At 37.4% G+C, this 18,959-nt stretch overlaps 3 protein-coding genes across 4 annotated transcripts; 1 reads left to right on the forward strand and 2 right to left on the reverse strand.

The window, feature by feature from the left end:
- Positions 1–111: 111 nt before the first annotated feature.
- zmynd10 (zinc finger, MYND-type containing 10) lies at positions 112–6,135 on the reverse strand. The gene is made up of 12 exons (XM_042406595.1): positions 5,909–6,135; positions 4,142–4,250; positions 3,929–4,045; positions 3,791–3,844; positions 3,458–3,610; positions 3,252–3,340; positions 2,734–2,828; positions 2,428–2,600; positions 1,822–1,947; positions 1,620–1,741; positions 1,397–1,522; positions 112–608 (listed from the first exon to the last, which is right to left on the reverse strand). Exons 1-12 carry the CDS (start codon positions 5,995–5,997, stop codon positions 509–511), a joined length of 1,353 nt encoding a protein of 450 aa, XP_042262529.1. The 5' UTR covers positions 5,998–6,135; the 3' UTR covers positions 112–508.
- A 957-nt stretch (positions 6,136–7,092) lies between these two features.
- Positions 7,093–11,957, reverse strand: nprl2 (NPR2 like, GATOR1 complex subunit). The gene is made up of 11 exons (XM_042406276.1): positions 11,618–11,957; positions 10,774–10,865; positions 10,468–10,636; positions 10,254–10,362; positions 9,318–9,454; positions 8,907–9,004; positions 8,556–8,592; positions 7,999–8,092; positions 7,739–7,856; positions 7,509–7,651; positions 7,093–7,432 (listed from the first exon to the last, which is right to left on the reverse strand). Exons 1-11 carry the CDS (start codon positions 11,696–11,698, stop codon positions 7,365–7,367), a joined length of 1,146 nt encoding a protein of 381 aa, XP_042262210.1. The 5' UTR covers positions 11,699–11,957; the 3' UTR covers positions 7,093–7,364.
- A 132-nt stretch (positions 11,958–12,089) lies between these two features.
- Positions 12,090–18,928, forward strand: hemk1 (HemK methyltransferase family member 1). 2 transcript variants are annotated; one of them, XM_042406277.1, is made up of 11 exons: positions 12,090–12,642; positions 13,889–14,062; positions 14,159–14,250; positions 14,337–14,430; positions 14,533–14,661; positions 15,578–15,642; positions 15,776–15,825; positions 15,911–16,016; positions 17,625–17,720; positions 18,007–18,117; positions 18,339–18,928. In XM_042406277.1, the coding sequence occupies exons 1-11, from the start codon at positions 12,580–12,582 to the stop codon at positions 18,400–18,402; spliced, it is 1,044 nt and encodes a 347-aa protein (XP_042262211.1). In that variant the 5' UTR covers positions 12,090–12,579; the 3' UTR covers positions 18,403–18,928. The 2 variants fall into 2 exon arrangements, with proteins under 2 accessions (XP_042262211.1, XP_042262213.1); XM_042406279.1 differs by lacking the exons at positions 15,776–15,825; positions 15,911–16,016.
- The last annotated feature ends 31 nt before the right edge of the window (positions 18,929–18,959 follow it).

Consider the following 18,959-nt stretch of genomic DNA (forward strand, 5'->3'; position numbering starts at 1 on the left):
TAAGTGAGTCTAAATATGTATTTGACATATGTAATACAGGTTTTGGACTCTCAACATGCAGAGAGTTCAGGGTTCTCACTGATCCTAGAAGCAATGGGCAAGAAGACAAAGTAGAGCAAGTCATTAAAGCAATTTATTTGCTGCTGGTGTAATGAAGTGTGATGCACCTCCACGCCGTCACACACTGAGATCAAATAAGGAGTATAAAATCTCTTGACAGAGAAGGAACTGGAGAAAGCCTCCTGAGCTCTTTCATTAAAGACACTTGAATAAAACAGTAGACCAAAAGGCAAACATAGAAACAAACATAGGTTAAAACTTTATTACAGTATTTAAAAAATGGAAAAGCATAAACCTGTCCAGCATAAAAGAAAGAATCAGATCAAGAGTTCCTCTTAAAATGTAGAAGAATCTCACATATTGATCTGTTCTCTTCACATCTTGGTGACTCAGGAGTCTCATCTCCAGTCTGCCACCAGTCCATACAGGAGCTCCAGCAGTCTCTCTCTCATCTGTTGATGTGCAGGTCCCTCTGGATCTTCTCAGAGGCCTCTGTCATAAGCTGGCAGGCTTTCTTGTGTTTTGGCCAGTGCTTCACCTGACATTCTCTGCAAGAAACAAACAGATGAACAAGACTATCAGGAAAATATCAAACACTTAGGGTATGATATTAATATACAACAAAAACATGTATTATATTCACTATAATACACTTACTTAAGGCTGGTATCAATCAAAGTGGTGTAAACCAAACAACTAAACCGAGAACGTTTGGACAGGATGTGTGTAGTTTCAGTTCTAAACAGACTCGGTTCATTGGTGGTGTGAAAAAAAACCCAGATAAACCAGTGAACTTTGTGATTTGAGCATAAATTCAAACCACTGTTAAAATCTATCTGCTGCTCATTGAAACTGTGAAGGATCTATATAAGGGATCTCTATAATTATGCAAGGTCACTTGGTCACCATGGTAACACCAATTCATTTTAGCAGACTGTTATGCTTGTGTCATACTCTGTAGTTTTCCTTCAGTGGAATTGTGACACAAAACCAAGACCTCTTTTTTGTCCTGTCTCAACCAATCCATCATTATTTATGACACATAAGCTCCAGTTGTAGTTTCGACTAATAACGCTCATAATTAATTATTTCTTTGTGAGCTCTTTGTGACCACCAGAGAAGATAAATTAGTACATAAGGTGCAGTGGAGTGCTGCACGAGTTGCTGTCAGTCACAAGAATTTGATGAGAGTCACCAAAACTGTCCAATCAATGAGTTACATGTCAGTCAATATAACTTGAAGTTTACACCTCATGGTTTGTTTATAATAAGTCAGAGTGAGCACAGATGAATTGAATTGAACTACAGGTTTGTGTCAAACTGACCAAAATCTTACCTGTGACAGTACCATTCTCCCTGACATCGAGAGCATCTCTTTGCAGCCTCTTTCCCACAGGATCCACACTTGGGCCTCTCTGGGATTAAACTCTCCATCACATCCAAGTTATAAGTCTGGGCCAGCCTGTTTAAAAATAAAACAATAATTATGCCAAGTCCCAAAGATAGTGTAGTTTACATGTGCCTTCAGTGCTCAGTTACACCTGTGTTTACGGTTTTACCTCTGCGCCTGTAGTCTCAGATCACTTTCAGATGGGTTGAAAGTTTCTTTGACTTGATACTTAGCTATTGCCTTCCACTTGCCAGAATTCTCACTCACAATGTTTTTCCACATTTCAGGGATCTATACATAAAGAAAAGCTGAGGGTAAATGCATGGGGACATACTGTTGTCTGGTATAAAAATATGTTGTTTTGAGTGTACCTGTTCCAAAATTAGCTCTTTTTTTGGAGGGGCAGGGTCAGTAACTGCAAGATGAGTCAGGAAACGCTGGAGTTCCACCAAGTTTGGCAGCTGATCAATCAACACCTCTGTCAAGAAACCCCGGAGCTTTGGCACATTCAGGATAAGCCCACAAATAATACATCAACAAGTATAAAAATATCAACTTCAACAGAATTATCTACCACGAGTGACACAGACTGTATAAAAAACTCACTGTGATTACAGGAGGATGCACAAGACTCTCTGGTTATATAATTAAAGCGACAGGAAGAGGATGAGAAAGCGTATAATAGGAGGAAACATCTTAGTCAAAACAACCTTAGAGACTGAATCTGTGTACTAACAGGAGAGGAGATCAGATATGATGTTGGTGGAAAATAGTCTGGCACTCAAGACACTTCCTGAGCTTCAATGTACAGCTTATACCCAGTAGCCACTTGGAGGAAGAAAAGGGGTCGATTGATAGAATTTAAAATCAGTTTACACATCCTAAGATAACAGCACAACCTAAACTCTCAACGTGAAGGAATGATGAAAATCACTGACAGCTGCAAGGAGTCAGTCAACATTTCATTTTTACTACACCTTTAGAAGCTGGCTCTTATTGAAACTGTTGAAGTCGTATTTCCTTTGGCAGTCTTCCTTCAGTAGCAGATTGTGAAGGGAAATCCAGACCTGCCCGTCTAGTTTTGTCATCTTTAAATGGTCCTCCACAGGAATCTTCTGCCACTTGCCATTTATGTACTTTTCTATCTCACCTACAACGGGAGGCAGAGGGCAACAAACTGAGCAGAGAGTCACTTATGAGGCAAAAATGTGTATTTTTAATAGATGAGGAAATATAAATATAAGGATATATTTGATACGTAAGAGGTGTGATATACAGCATACCTGCTTTGCAGCGACTCCAAGGACAGCAGTCAATCAGCTGAACCAGTACACAAGGCATGTTATGGGTGCATAGCATGCGATTGATAACACTGATACTGCAAAGAAAAAAAAAGATAATCTTTTTCTGTCATCTGTAACAATTTCGATAATGAATTCATCTTTTAAGTCAATTTTACAGAAAAAACGCAGAACATTCTCTGGTTCCACCTTTTCCTATGTGACAATTTGCTGCATTTCTCTGTTATATAATTCTAATATAACTATATTTGGGTTTTGGAGTTTTGGTCGGGCAAAACAAGCGATTTGTGTATATCATCTTGGGCTCTGAGATGCATTTTTCACACATTTCTCACATTTTACAGAAAAAACAATTATTCAATTAATTGAAAAAACAGATAAATGAAAAATGTTGCAGCCCTAGTCAGTTGCATTTTCAGTATCTATAAAAATGCAAAGCTTTAAGTGTAAGTGCCTAAACTATATGAAGAACTCTCCGTCCAGTCCAGACACTGTCATACCTGTCAGTGTGATCAGTGATGTAGCGCAGCACAGATATGGCCTTCAGGGTGATCTCAAACTCCAGAGCTGCACTCTGAATCTGCAACTCCTTCACCAAACGAAAAGAAAGATTTGAGTGATTCAATTTTAGTGAAAGGAAGATCCACCTGCAGTCTGAATCAAGTTTCAAACCAATAGAAGAACCATAAATCTCAGACTGTTTTACCTCTGTAGAGGATTCAACTGTTTTGCCTGTCAGGTTGTGTTGGTCATGAGTCATAGCGCCCTCCCTGGTGGTTTTACTGACCAGCAGGATGAGTTTGCGGTGGCAGTAATCCACCAAGTCCAGAACAGAGTCATCAGCTGCCTCACATGAGTCCTACACAACACACAGATCTCCTTAAAGACATCACATAAAGCTTTATTTATAGTTCAATAAGAACCAATTATAGAGAGAGATAACAGAGAGTCAAAACTGTCTTTCTGTCTGATCACAATAATGCTTAAACACATTTAAAAAATGCTCCAGATTAATATCAGAATTTGTGGACACACTGACCTTATGAAACATTATTGTTTCAAGTAGGTTTATGATTGTGGCTTCATGGTGGATCTAAGAAGGAGACATAAAAAGGACACATGAAATCAGTTATGAGCGTTTCAAGCTGATCATCATTTTAAATCTCGTTCCACTCACCACCATGTAAAGATGAAACGTGTTCTTTGGATTGAAGTCCTGCAGTTGACATAAAATGGGGAAAACTTTTTGCTTCCACACTTCAACTAAGATCATCTCGTGGACTAGGACAGGTATCTACAGAGGAGGTGGAAGAGAAAATGATGAATTAATGGTTGCCTGTTTAAATGTTTCTACCATGCATGCAGTATGCATTGAGGAGGAAACACTCACCTTTCCATATGACACCAAGAGCTCCTTGATGAACTCATCATGCATGGCAGAAGCATTCAGTATTGCTTGCATGTTAAGTTTCTCAATATACTCATGCTGTCTGAACCACCTGTCAACACACAAAGAGAAAAATAATGAAAAATCAACTTCAGTGTTAGGCTACACTTAATAAACAGCTACATTATGAACTGTTCAGACCTCTCAGGTTGTCTGGGACTGGTCTGTTTACTGTCTCTTAACACGGAGAAGCAGCACTCAGTTTCTATGCACCACATATCTGGAATAAACTCCCAGAAAACCTGAGGTCTGCTGCAACTCAAATTTATTTTACTGGTAAATTGAGGCTGAAAACTTGTGTGTTTGTCACTCCCTTATATTCAATTAGAGTTGGAACTATTCATTCATATCTTAATCAATTATATCTTTTATGACTTATAAAAAGCACTTTAAATTCCTTTGTTTTTAAATGAGATATACAAATAAACTTATCTTGCTTTTAGAATAATAATATTCTTGAAATCACACTTCCAATTGCATACTTGCCTCTCTAAATTACAGAAAACTGCCTGTGTTTACAGGGCAGTAGCAGGTAATCTTGTTACATAAATTCAACAGACAGTTCTATTGTCAACAGAACCTTTAATCACAACAAGAAGACCTACAAACAAAACACACAAACATCTGCTTTGGACAAAAATAACAGGAACTCAAGACACATGACTTTCACCCAAGTGTGACTCCACACTTGACTTGGTTTGTGAAGACTTGAAACATTATTTGGAGTTTGATCGTGTGAAAATGTTACCATCCTATCAAAGGACGGTTTAAAACAACAGTCAGGAGGTCAAATGAACATTGAAATAGTTTTTTCTTGCCATAATCATTCTTCCTGTTCACACTGATCATTAGAAGATCCCCTCATAATGCACTGGCAATGTAAGTGATGGGGGGGGGACAAAATCCGCAGTCCTCCTTCTGTTTAAAAATGTATTTAAAAGTTTATCTGAAGCTAATATGAAGCCTCAGCTATCCATATTAGTCAAATCAAGTAGATATCTTTCAACATTACAGTCTTTTTAGTGCCAAAGTCCCTCTTGTTGTTTCTATTCTTCCATTGCAGCTCAACAGAGAAACACTGTCTGAGGAAACACAAAGAGGGAATTTGATGCTAAAAAGACTGTAAATGTGGCAAATATCCACTTGATATGACTAACTCAGACTGCTGAAGTTTCATATAAGCTTCAGATTAACTTTTAAATGCATTTTTGCACAAAATGACAGTGTAGACACATTGGATTATGGCCTCCATCACTTACATTGGAAGCACATTTGAAGGAGATCTTTTAACAGCCACTATGAACAGGAGGAATGATTACAGCTTTCAGTGTTCATATGGGCCCCTGACTATTGTTTTAAGACAGACTTGAAAAATTGTGAACCTACCCTTTAACTTAAAGATGTCTGGTAATAGTCAATGTTGTTTTTGTGTAAAAATGATATGAGATATTATTTAATTTCAGATTTTTAATTGGTAGGTGACCCATACATACAGTATTTGTTGTAGTAGCACTTTTTTTTTAAAAGTTACTTCTTTTGCATATATTTAGCAGTACTTCTAATAAAGTACCTTTCTGAACTCAAGACTTTACGCTAAACGGAATATGTTATAAGTAATAAGTTATAAGTTATACGGTAATTTGTATCACTTATCTTAACTGACTTGCTGACGTTAACTAGCTAAATTAGCTGTTCATTGGTCCTTCTTACCTCGTAGAGCCCACTTCTTTGAGGGTGAAAGTTTCCAGACTTTGAATAAAACCCTCTGCTTCGACAGGTAAAAGTACTGACGTGTCCATTGTGTTGTAGGAGACTGCTAAACAACACAACAAGCAATCAAGTAAACTAAATAAATAAATTTCAGTTATCACTTCAGTGGAGCTGTTTCTGTAGCCTCTCGTCCTGTGGTTGTCATGGTTACCGTACACACAGAGCGCAGGCGCAGAGCTGTCTGTCGCCAGAGAGAGGCGGTAGACCCTCAGGTAAAACAAGGAACCTATCGTATACAGGCTCCTTGAGGTAAAACCATCGACTGTATATAAATATATTTGTCTTTATATACAGTCAGTGTGTAAGACCAACAAGCTCAACAACTAACTGAAAAGGAAGTATTATTAGCTAAATGTAACTAGTAATTAGTAAAGTACTCATCGCAGAAGATGGCCTCTGTGAGTATTATACGATTACATATTATTTTTACTGATGCAAATGCTATGCAGTAAAATTTACTATTGTAGTTAGTCGAGGTGGAACTTATTTTAACTGTCTCATATACTTGCTAGATAAATGTAGTGGAGTAAAAAGTACAATATTTCCCTCTTAATTGTAGACATGAAATTGAAATACTCGCAAAGGTACTTAAATTACAATCCATCACTGAAAATTTATGTTGACATTGTCTCACATTGGGGTTTCAACGTTGTCTAAAATATTTTTGACAACCTTAGATTTATTATATCTACTTGTTCCAGTGCTTCAAGCTTTTTTATGGGTGGAAAATGACATCAAATATAATATTTTAGAAGTTTTGAGCGTCATTTTCTGAACTGTTCCCCATGTCCCAGCCTCTTATTTAGTATTGTTGTATTCCATGAGATTTCTAGTACAACTACAATTTAAAATAAGACTCTATGCATTTGAACACTTATTTTGTGTGGACAGGCCTGCCAAAGCTTCTGTGGCACTGCAGAGGTTAAACAGAATCTGTAGCTCTAATCTGGATTATTATGTTGAGTAGAGTGGATGGGAATTCCCTGATGTCAGTATGTAGGTCATGTAATAGGAAATAGTTGAATTTGGGTAATTCCTACAGTTGAAACGATACAGACTATGACATCAACAATGAATCAACATGAAAAGACATCTTTTGCAGATATAAGACAAACTATCACACCGTGGTATAATCTCTTTTATTAATCACATATTTTCTTTTGTACAATATTAATAAATATTACCTTCCTCACTTGACTTTAAACAGATGTGGATGACAATTATTGATGAAAAGGAAATTTAAAAAAACACTAACCTGACATAAAAATTACAAAAGACTATGAATGTTTTACGTTATTCCAACAAAACTCCACTCTATGAAGGCATCTTTGGTTGAGGCATCTTTATTTTACATTCAAACGGCTCCCTGCACCAGTCTGCATCAGTTCATGTGACATCACTTCCAGCAAACAACGATGTTGGGATCATTTTCCAAACGTTCATCCAGCTCCTGGTAGCTGATCCCTGTAAAATGAACACATTGTAAGCAGACTTGTTCGCTACCATAAGTTACAGGCTAATGAGAGAGCCTAAAACCTGCCTGTTTTGCAGCAGATCTCATCATAACTATGACAACCGGTATAGAGTCGAGGCGGCCTGCTCCTTTCATCGCGAATCACCTTCACCGGATACTTCTGCAGCCGTCGAATGAGAGACTTCATCAGTCCAAACTGGATCAGCCTCCTGAAACACACATGTGAACCATGTCTGACCTGATTTTTTAAGAACCATAAAGTGCTTTTAGTAACTAATCAAGTGAGAGATGCTGACCTCTCATCAACTCTTTGAAGCTGCTGCGAGTAGCGAGAACAAAGGTCACGGACTGTGGTTCCTGGACTCAGACCACAGTACAGCTGGAACACGTCTCTCAGACTGGCGCGCTTCTGACCTGACGGCGACAGAAGAAAAAAAACCTATGCAATAAATGTCAATGAAAGGACAAACAACACCTGCGTTTAACAATCATGACCTTTGTGATTGGATCACCCAAGACACATGTTGCTGCCAGGTGTGAACAGGGCCTTATTTACCCTGCTTAGTGACGTAGCTGAGGCACTCCTCCTGGATGGACTTGTCATCTATGAGGCTCTGGACTTTGGGGGTGGTGCAGTACACATTAGAGTACTGGAGGGAGGTAAAAAGACACAAGACAGTCAATAAACTAAAGTTACCCTTACGTAGTTACGACAGATTATTGTGAACACTGGAAAAAAAAGGTAATATTTTGAGTTTGACGCTCCATTTCAGAAAACAGGAGAGAGCAGTCTGTCAGCTTTAATGTGTCAAAGGAAGTATGTGGATGACTTGAAGTTAGAGGTTTCACCAATAACAAGGTTTTTTTTTTAAATATCAAGATTTTCTCTTGTAAAATAATTACTTCTTCCTCATAAAATTAAGACTTAATTCTCAAAATACTAGTACTTTTTTTTGCAGTATTTTGATTTAATTCTCAAAAATCACACATTTTTTTCCTGAGTAGCCCTAATGTTTGTCATAAATAGTATCACCACATTATATATGCACAATTGCTGTAAAAAAAAAAAAAAAAAAGTCCACTATCTTGTGCTGTGTGAGTTTAGTTTTGTACCTGGAATATTGACACCAAGGTCACAACACCGTAATACCTGTAAATGAAAAGGTGCAGTTGAATGTATTTTGTGGGTTCATGTGGAAATAAAAGTCTTACCACACTGAAGTGCAACACACACCAGCTGCACTGTGAAGCACTTCCTGATCCAGGAAACAAATGCAATAAATTAGGAGCTTTCCTGAAGAGCTGACATGCATCAGTGCTGGGAAACAGAATAGTAGCTTATCCTGACACGTTGATGTGCATCAGGAAATCTTATTGTGCATAGAAACAATGCATGAGGGTGTTTTTGATGTGATTCAGACACCACTGGTGTGTGTTGCCTGTTATTTACTGAAATGTACTTACAGGAGATTCTGCACAGCGATACGAACAAGATTCAGCTCAACATCTGCTTCAGCAGAGATCTTCTGGATGTGTCTAAATCCATCAATATAGGGGAGGATCTGCAGTTAAAATACAGAAGAACATTGTTGGTTTATACTGAGGATTAATGAGCCCCATCTAAATTATATGTGATAGAATCCTGTTCATCATTACATATCATATATTACAATACCACATTAATGAATGAATGGCGCCTTCTCTCACACAAATGTTTCCTTTCCATCCATAAAATAATAAACGTGACAGAGATATTCATATCACTTTGTGCATAGCTGATAACAGGCTCTTAATCGTTATCTTTCTCCTGGTGTTTCTTAGTATTTTGGCACATTTCTTATCATGTCACTTGATATCAGACACATGGAGGTGTACCTGTTGAGTGGTGAGATCCCACTGAGATTTGATAAAGTGGTCTTTGCACTGGGTGAAGACAGGCACATCGTACTCCTGGACAATCGGGGGATCCTTTCTCATCTGGATCAGCTTTAGGTGGATGGTGTTAGACTCATCTACAAACAGACACAGAACAGACAAAGATAGTGTGACTAGTTTTTAAAAAAAACTATCTGAGAACTATTGCTGCTGCCATACAAAATGCCAAGACATACATTTCATTACTCAAAGCCACTACTGTGCTTAATCCACAAAAGATTTTAGACAAATCACAAGCAAATTAAAGCAATGACACTAACGTTAATGTCAAAAATTATACATTTTGGCAAGTGATGCGCTTCTACCTCTTTAAGAAAAGGTAAGGGTCTACTTTGTTAGATACCACACCCTCGATATTTTTGAGATTGTTCAGATATATCCCTCTCTAAAAATACATTGCAGCATATGTTGATTTTTCACAAAATATTTGAGTTTGAATGCAGTCTTTAAACAGCTGGAAAAATAACTCAACAAGAAAACTAACCTTCGCATCCCTGAAATGCGAGAGAACCTCATTTGTGTTTATTGAAAATGTGTTTTACAAATTTTAATATGTCTTCTCTCTTTGCAGCACACACTTTAAATAACTGCTCGCAAAGTGGTGCTGCTGTGTCAAGGTTTTCCCTTTTGACGCCAAACTATTGCCAAATTTCACCTTTTGGTCAGTGAGTTTAGGTGCCACATTTTCTCAAAATTAAATATAAACAGAATGAAGAAGAAAATGTTTTCTACTGACACTTTCTCATCCAGGGCTGTTTCCTGTGGCACACACGCGTAATTTACATTTCACCTCCACATTCAGTGACATTCAGTCACAATAAAGAGACAAATGCCTGTTTGCCACACATAAAACCAGAATATGAAATGAAATAATACCTATGGGTAAGGTGCAGGCTCCTGTGGCATTAAGCTCTTCTAACAAGGTCGACATAATGGGTAGAAGTTTCTGCTTGCTCTCCTCAGTGGATATGAATCCACTCTCCAGCTGCAACACAAAGAAAAAAGATGTAATATAATCTTATTGTAGGAGACAATACACATATAAAATATGTGATAAGTACATCACTGCAGAATGCAACTTTCCCTCTACCTCTAGAGTAGTGAGATACCCAGACAGCTTCTTGACAATTGGCTCGAGGGCACATGTGTTGGTTTGGGCATCACAAACAAGGCCAAGGTTGAACAGGAGGGCGTTTCGGCTATACTTTTTATGTTCGATGCACACAGGACACCCGATTAACTTTTTGCCCATGGCAGTGCTAAACAGCAATAAATAGGATAGATGATGTTAAGTTTGATAATGACAAGAAAGACGTTACCAAGAAAATGTAAAAAAAAAAACACTGATTTCAAGATATAAGAATGAATAAATCACAAGACTTAAAACATAACATACACTGTTATTAATTTATTTTGAAGCTCTGGCTTGGTAATGATGTAAACCTGGACCGTGTCAAAGAGCTCCCTTGAAATATATTCTTCTGGGACCTGTCAGGAGAGGACAAAAATACATCCTATAAGATAGACTAACAACATTATGTGCAGTACTGTGCACCTCTAAACCACAAGAATATGTAGAGGGCTTAAATACCTGTTAACCATTAATAAGATCAATTATTCTAATATTAATGTCTTTATACATGCAGTCAAACACAAGGACAACTGTCTCACAACAAAATGTGCCACTACTGGAGTTTTAAGGTTACAATGCATTTTTTTCTAAGAATATGATCAACCGAAACACCTTTGGAAATCAATTTAAGTTTAGATTTAAAGGACTCAACAGTAAATAAATAAAGAGCAAATTAATACAGCAACTGAAATAACTGAAAGGATTTCTAACATAAAGTGTGACTGAACTCCAAGGAAGACTTTAACTTTATTGTCAGAGGTGGGGATGCTGATTACTGTGATGTATTTTGGTAAAAAGTGAAGAAAAGACCTTTGGGATCAGCATAACTACTACATCAAACATGTGAAATATTCCTACCAATGGAGAAAACACTGTAAATCTACCTGAAAAAGTGTCCCATAAACCTGACTCATTTAAAAAAATAAGTGGATATTGTACATGAATGTCCTTCTATTTGAAGTTTCTGATACCAAATCATACGATTAGCATAACTTTACCATCAAGATGAGGATAATAATGGCAGTGACTTTGGTTATGATTAATGATCAAATTACTGATATCTATTCATTTGAAAAATCTGTGATGTTGGACTCATTTGCATACTTACTTGATACGTTATTTTTGGTCCCAGAGTTGGGTGAAACTCACTGAAGAATATACACTCTATTCGTGTGTTCATGCCCATCATAGACCTGTTTTTGAGGGTTTGAGTCTCCTGTGTGTCTTCCCTGTCTGTGCTAGCCGCCAAAGCTAGCTGCTAGCTTGCAGCTTTAATGTTGAACGACGTGCTAGCGACGCCGTGTGAAATACTTTTAGCACTTTTTATGTCTAAATAACGTCCGAACAATTGTGCTACAACTGCACTTTGCTAAAGTTTCATCTGTTAAATTGAAAAACTACCCGATAACTCTCCAATACTCGTCACATCCAACACACCACACTGGGGAATAACAACAATGATGCCTTCAGGTGCTCCTCGTAAACTACTAATGCCAATGACGGCCGTTGTAAACCCTATGTAGACAGTGGGAACACATTGAAATAATTTTAAGCCAAATGTAATCTTTTATTAACGTATTTAATGCATCTGCAATTGCGTCGTACAATGGAAACGTATCCTCTTGCTATTTTGAGGTAGATACATAAAGTAACGCTTATTTTTTTCAGCTTTATTATCAGCTTCTCACTTGGTTTACATTATCTCGGCTATCATAACGTTAAGATTTTTTTAAGTTAATTGTTTACAGTGTTAATCGCCACTTTACTGTTTTTGTTTGAGTGCTTCACAGTTAAATATTTTCGACTGTACATAAAGGCAACATTGTTCACTACAGTCAGTGCTGCGCAGTCTGCGACGCATGTGGACACGTTTCTCACCACCGGCGCACCGTGTGAAGAAACTATCACCAACAACCTCAAATAACGTACCAGGAAATGTTGTTAAAATTACATAGTGGGCGATAAAAGTGACCTTTAAATTGTACAGATAGGTCAACAGAGTGCTGTGAGGGTGCAGCTGATGCGTATACACGCTGTGTAAACAATGATCAGGGTCTGTTTAGAGTAACCATGTGGAGAAGATCGCTGCGCGCAGGCTACAGATGTTTTGGACGCAGGAGTGTTGGGCCAAAGGTAAGCGGTTCAGTTGATCTTTGCACAGGTGCAATAGGATGCTAAATAGACAGTGGAGCGAACCTGCTTTGCACTGACATACATGTTTATTGTAGTGAAGTAGTATGAGCATAAAGAAAGGACGAATTAACACGGGTTTGATGATAAATGAAAAATAACTAGCAGTACTAAATTTTTAGTACTAGCAGCAAATACAGTTTGTAATTGTAGCGGTTGAACCACTTAACTTACAAACTGGTGCACATGTAAGTACAAGAATAATGCCTCATTTATTTACATTGCAAGTTGTCTCACTACTGGGTCAGTGGCAGCATTGATTTTGAACAAAAGCCAAGATTTAAGGGACAAACATTGGATCAAATCTGTGCACATTTAACACTAGAGATACCTGGATCACTGATTTCATCACCAGGGTTGGAGCAAAAAATAAAAATGTAAATAGGCATGCATATGAGAGGAAATAAGATATTTATTCATGCAAAACGAAGTGATTAGTATATATAGTATGTTACAAAATCAGATGGGCTTCACAAGTTTTCAAAGAGACCAAAATTATGTCTTAAACCTATTTATTTTGACCAATAGTCAAAAAAGAAGCAGAGTTACAATAAAAAGTTCTTACATTGAAGAAGCTGTAAGCCGCAAATTAACTCACAAGTGTATTAAAAGATTCCAAAAATGATCATTGATTGAAACAATATCAAGTTTTTTTTACACACATGACATACCAAATATTATAAACACCTCTCTATATCATGCAGTTCTCCATTGGATTGCATTAGATTGTGTATTTAATTAACTGGTAACTGTGTACAGTTTAGATTAGATTAGACAGCTTCATTAATCCTCAAAGAGGAAATTTATTTGCCACCAAGTGAACTCATACAGACAGCAAACAACAAAGACATTGCATTCACAGTACACAACAAATAAATAACACCATAAAAAGCTATTTGAGTCATGATTACTAGCTGAACCAAACAGTATAGACGTTGCAGTTAAAGCTTGATCAAGCTGATGATCATGAATCATCGAGGAAGATCCCTTGTTCGTCAATAAGAAGTGATTCAAGCTGACAATACATTGTGGGTGAGATATGTATCTTGAGTGTAAGTCAATCAGTGGTGTCTGAGCACTTCCCCTCAGGAAGTGCTGGTTAGGGATATCAACAAATTAGACCACTGTTGGGATGCATGATCGTTTTTAATTTGTGCTAATTAGAAACTCTTAAATCCGATGCTTTTAGGGATTTTGGGGCTCCCATGCAGTGCGTGCATGCAGCGCTCCAGCCTTCCCTGCAGGCAGGATCACAGCACTTCAGGCAGTGGACTTATGGAAGAGACACTTTGAGGAGAAAGGTGTCACTGAGCCCCACCACTCCAGCCAGTACATCATTGCTCATCTGCTCGGAGCTAAAACTGTGAGACATTTTGCTAAGCTCACTCTACGTTGCCAGAAATAATGTCCTAAAACCTGCATGCACATTTAAAAGCATGTCTCTCTGTACCTCTTTCAGATAGAAATTCTTGAACAGAAGAAGTTAACAGAGTTTCTAAGCCAAGAAAAAATAGAGCAGATGTGGAAGCTCTGCACTAGACGCCTCTCCAGGTAATTAAGTTTCTACATAAACTTCCGTATAAGCATGTATTCAGGTGTTATTTTTTAACTTTTAGTAATTCATATGTTTGGTGTAGAATGCCTGTGCAGTATGTGATTGAGGAGTGGGACTTCAGAGATCTGACATTGAAGATGAGACCTCCTGTCTTCATACCACGACCTGAAACAGAGGTTTGGAGAGGACAAAAACAGGCCACACAAGCAAACAATGTACAGTGAAAATCCAGTTATCACACATAACCAGAGCTGTGTTTTCTCTGTTTGTTGGTGCAGGAGTTGGTCGAACTTGTGCTGACCGATCTGCAGATGAAGCAAACGGATGGAGACGTCCAGCATACATGCTTGGAAGTGGGATGTGGCTCTGGTGCCATTTCTCTCAGTCTGCTGTATAGTCTACCTCAGGTTAGGTTTGTGTTCACTGTAGGCAACAGATTCATTTTTTTAGTGTATAGTAATAAGTAATGATTAGTCGATTAACAGATCAATAGATAAAAATGTATCTGTTACAATTCCAATAATTAAGTAACTGTTGTGGTCAATATCAAGTATTGAAAAAATCTCTGCACACTTGAAAGTGTGGAAACTTGAATATAAATTTAAAACTCTCACTAACTTTCTTGCTTACTGTTGGTATATTTTTTACGTTTTGGCACCACAATAGTACTTTACATATATATAGATGCTGGGTAAATGAGCAAATCAGAGGGCCACAAAAATTTGATTAATTAGAGAATGAAACGCCTTAAGAAATCACACACATTTCTATCTAGATAATTAAATTTAGAATGCATGTTTTCATTATTCTATCAAAAGGAAAATTACAACGGTCATTCACTAATTGACCTAATTTTTGTGGTCCTCTGATTGGATAATCTACCCAGCATGAATATGGAACGATTGTGGTGCTTGTTCATATACTACCTGCTGAAGGTCGTGTTAGAGCTAAAACATTTAGTTGATTAATTAATTGGTTGATCATGGATGTTTTTTTTTCAATTCTCATACATTTTATTGACAAAACAAATAATCGATTAATCGAGAAAATAATTGGGAAATTAATCTGTAATGAAAATAACTGGTAGCTGCATCCCCAGGTTATGTAGAGCAAAAAGGTGTGTATGAATATTTCAGCAGTAAGCGAGCCAGTGTGCAGTCCACATGATTACTTACTTTATAGTATCATGTCATAATTTTAGCCATGTCTGCATAGTTTTTATGTCTCCACTATTAACAGAATGTGAAGTAATAAAAATGTCATGGACACAAATGGTAGTTGAACCCAAAGAGTAAACAGCAGGTGATTTCTATGTTTGTTTAGCTTACAGTTATTGCCTTGGATCAAAGCCAGGATGCGGTGGATTTAACAAGAGAGAATGCGTTAAGGTAATTATTCCATATCACATTGTAAATATTCTTTACCTTTATTGCATGTAAGTTAAAGACTAACAATGAATGCTTTTTTAAATCAGGTTGTACACAATATGCACAAATACTGATAAAGGATTTTCTTCTACAGGTTGGGACTTCAGGACAGATTACAGATTCATCATACCGATGTCTTAAAAGGTGAAAGTTTAAGCAGTGTAAATGCTGTATTGTTGAATAACACACCTAAACACATTGCTGATGAAAATGTTTTGTGTTTTGTCAGATGCAGAAACTGTGTTGAGCCTCTGCAACCCTGTTTCAGTTTTCGTCAGTAACCCTCCGTATCTGTTCTCAGAGGATATGATGTCACTGGAACCTGAAATTTTATGGTGACTAAGACTGGTAATTGGTAGTAATTTAGAAACACTTTATTTCAGCCTATTTACCATTAACAAACAGTTAAGAAACACTGCAATGGTTTATAACACACTGTAACAAACTCTAAAGCAGTTGTAAGAAAAATAAGGGCATTTTAAAAGTGTTTATTAAAATATTTAATGTAAAGCTTCTATAACTGAGGGTATAAACAGTTAATGAATCATTGTATAACATTGCTGTAGTCATATTTAATGATATATTATTACACACATGAACATATCCTTGCATATCTTTACAAAATGCCCTTATATCTGCATATAAGCGGCATTATACAGCCCTACAAAGGCAGATATTAATTACAGAAAAGCTGAAGTTGAGAATAAAGGGTTTAATGTTTTCGGGCTAACTGGGTAACAGATGGATAGGATGTAATGTATTTTTATTTTACAACAAAAAAGCACTGATATCAACTATGTATGACCTTAAAACTGCATGCTGCCTTTGATAAAAAAAAGGGAATATGGTGCAATAACAGTGTACCAGTACAATATGTACCAATAAATACATGTAGATGCCCCATAATAGAATAGGTACCTGGTAGTAAAACATATTTACAGTATAAATTCTCAATTAAAATTCCTCCCCAAACACCAGATTGTTACACTGTACCCTCTAACATTAGAATATAGGTAGGCTGTTAGTATACCTACAGTATAAATTCCCAGATTGTTATTCCCTTATTCCCTAACTTCATATCTTGCCTTGACTCACACCTGCATTAGTACGTACTGTACTGCTACACAGCTACTACAGAAAATTACATTGTAAATTGGGAAGAATCCTGCTGTACTTTGTGGGTCATTATCTAAAGTGAAAAAATAGTTTCTTTCAGCTTTCCATCCACTGTGTGTTAATGGAAAATCAATATAATAAATTAATTTACAATTCAATACATTTAAATATGTATTTTTAAAAGTAGTTTAACTGCCCAAATCGTGAACTCCACTGGAGTCAAAAGCTGAGATAGCACAATGCTACTCTGCTAAATTAGGCAGTTACTTGACCGGATTTAGATCCTACCTTATTTATTTTATGATAAACTAAATAACGAAGATGTTAGTTAATCAAAATTAATATATTTCAACAACAGGATGCAGCAAGATTGGGGGAAGGGGAAAGGGGGGGGGGGGGCTTTAACATTAACTGGGTTTAGCTCTCTTGGTTTTTAGCTGTATTTTGTTGTAACATGCTGTTTTCATTCAGATTATACAAAAAAATACATATTAAACATATCAACAAGTAAAATTATGGACTTGACTAAATTGACTTGACTAAATATGTAGTTACTGCATTTCATCTTTGTAGGACAGTATAGTGTGTTATAATGTGCAGTATTAACAGTATGAACTGTTTATATACTGCTTATAAATGCTAAAATGAAATTGTATGTATTAAATCTGATGTTTCTTTCACATTAACCAAAAGATAAAGTCTGAAAATGCTTTAAATTTAAAAACCTTTATTTGCGCCAGTGTATTAAGCGTCCATATAATTGTATTCTTTTTAAACACGTGAGATTGAGTGGATGTATTCGAGTGAAATCTGTCTGCTTCTCCCAGGTTTGAAGACCACACTGCTTTAGATGGAGGCAAAGATGGCTTGAAAGTGATCAAACAGATTTTGACGTTGGCTCCACAGATTCTATCAAATTATGGGTAAGGAGCCCCGCTGCCCGGCACAAGCGAGCACACACACAGACAAATGCACCTGGGTTTAATTCCTAACAGCGGCAGTGGCGGCGGCTTGTCACAAGAACAGCATGTTCTGAAAAACACATGTATCGTGTTGCCTCTTTAATGAGTTAAGCTTTTTAAGAGACTTCCAGTGAATACAGTTCCAGACATGTGCCACTGCGCTCCTCTCAGGGCTAATTCTGATAATCCTGTCCTGTTGATAATTACATTTTAATCAATTTTGTGTTCTTTTTCTTGTGAATAACAGTCGTGTTTACTTGGAGGTGGACCCCAAACACCCCCCGCTCATTCGACAGTGGGTGGAGGTAAATGTGGAAGAGCTGCATTATGTGGAGACACGACACGACATCACCGGCAGGTCTGTCCAAAGAATCTCTCAGCCTTTATGTCCGACACCACAGCATCATTAAATCATTCTGCCATCATGCTGTGACTTTATGCTGAAGTGTAGTCAGTACTGTAGGCCCATCAGAGTCTATTTGACTTAAAGTAAAAAGCTGCACCGACAAAATCTTAACTCAATTAAAAAATTAAGCTCTGTGCTTCCTTCTATGACACTGATTTGTTTTTGTTTCTCAGGCCACGATTCTGCATCCTTCAGAAAAAGAAGTCAAACAAGGACCACGAGCTGGATCTGGATTGAGAAACTGAGATCCTATTACGCTGGCTTTAGTCCAGGTCACCATAGCCTCTGCTCCCCTACCCCCACTGAGCTGCCAAGCATGCATTCGCACTGATTTAATCAGACTAAATTCACACTTTGTAGAAGCTCAAATGATTTTCATGTCACTGTTGCACTTTCAATCTGTTAACATTTGTGATTACATCCTGCGCCACGATAAATATGTGTACGAGATGGCACAAAAGCAGCTCAAAGCTGAAGGTAATTACCAAGGCTTTTCTTAGAACCCTCCCTCTCAGAATCTCACCCTCCTCCCAGGAAGCATTCAGTAGTTCTGTGAATCCGCTGATGAATGGTCCTCCCCTTCGCTTGTCCACGCGCTGACTCAGATGCAAGCTGTACGCATTGTTGAGCAAAAACACACAATGTGGCCTTTACCTCCTCACACAATCTGCGTCTCACACACTTAAAGCTCAAAGGCCACAAAGTCTTTGTGTTTCAAAGGTGATTGAAGGCAAAAAATATTTCGTAACAAATGTCACAAGAGCAGTCATCATGTGGTGATGATCACAGTATTT

The sequence above is a fragment of the Thunnus maccoyii genome, chromosome 3 (genome assembly GCF_910596095.1).
Source record: "Thunnus maccoyii chromosome 3, fThuMac1.1, whole genome shotgun sequence".
In the NCBI taxonomy this organism is placed as follows: Eukaryota; Metazoa; Chordata; class Actinopteri; order Scombriformes; family Scombridae; genus Thunnus; species Thunnus maccoyii.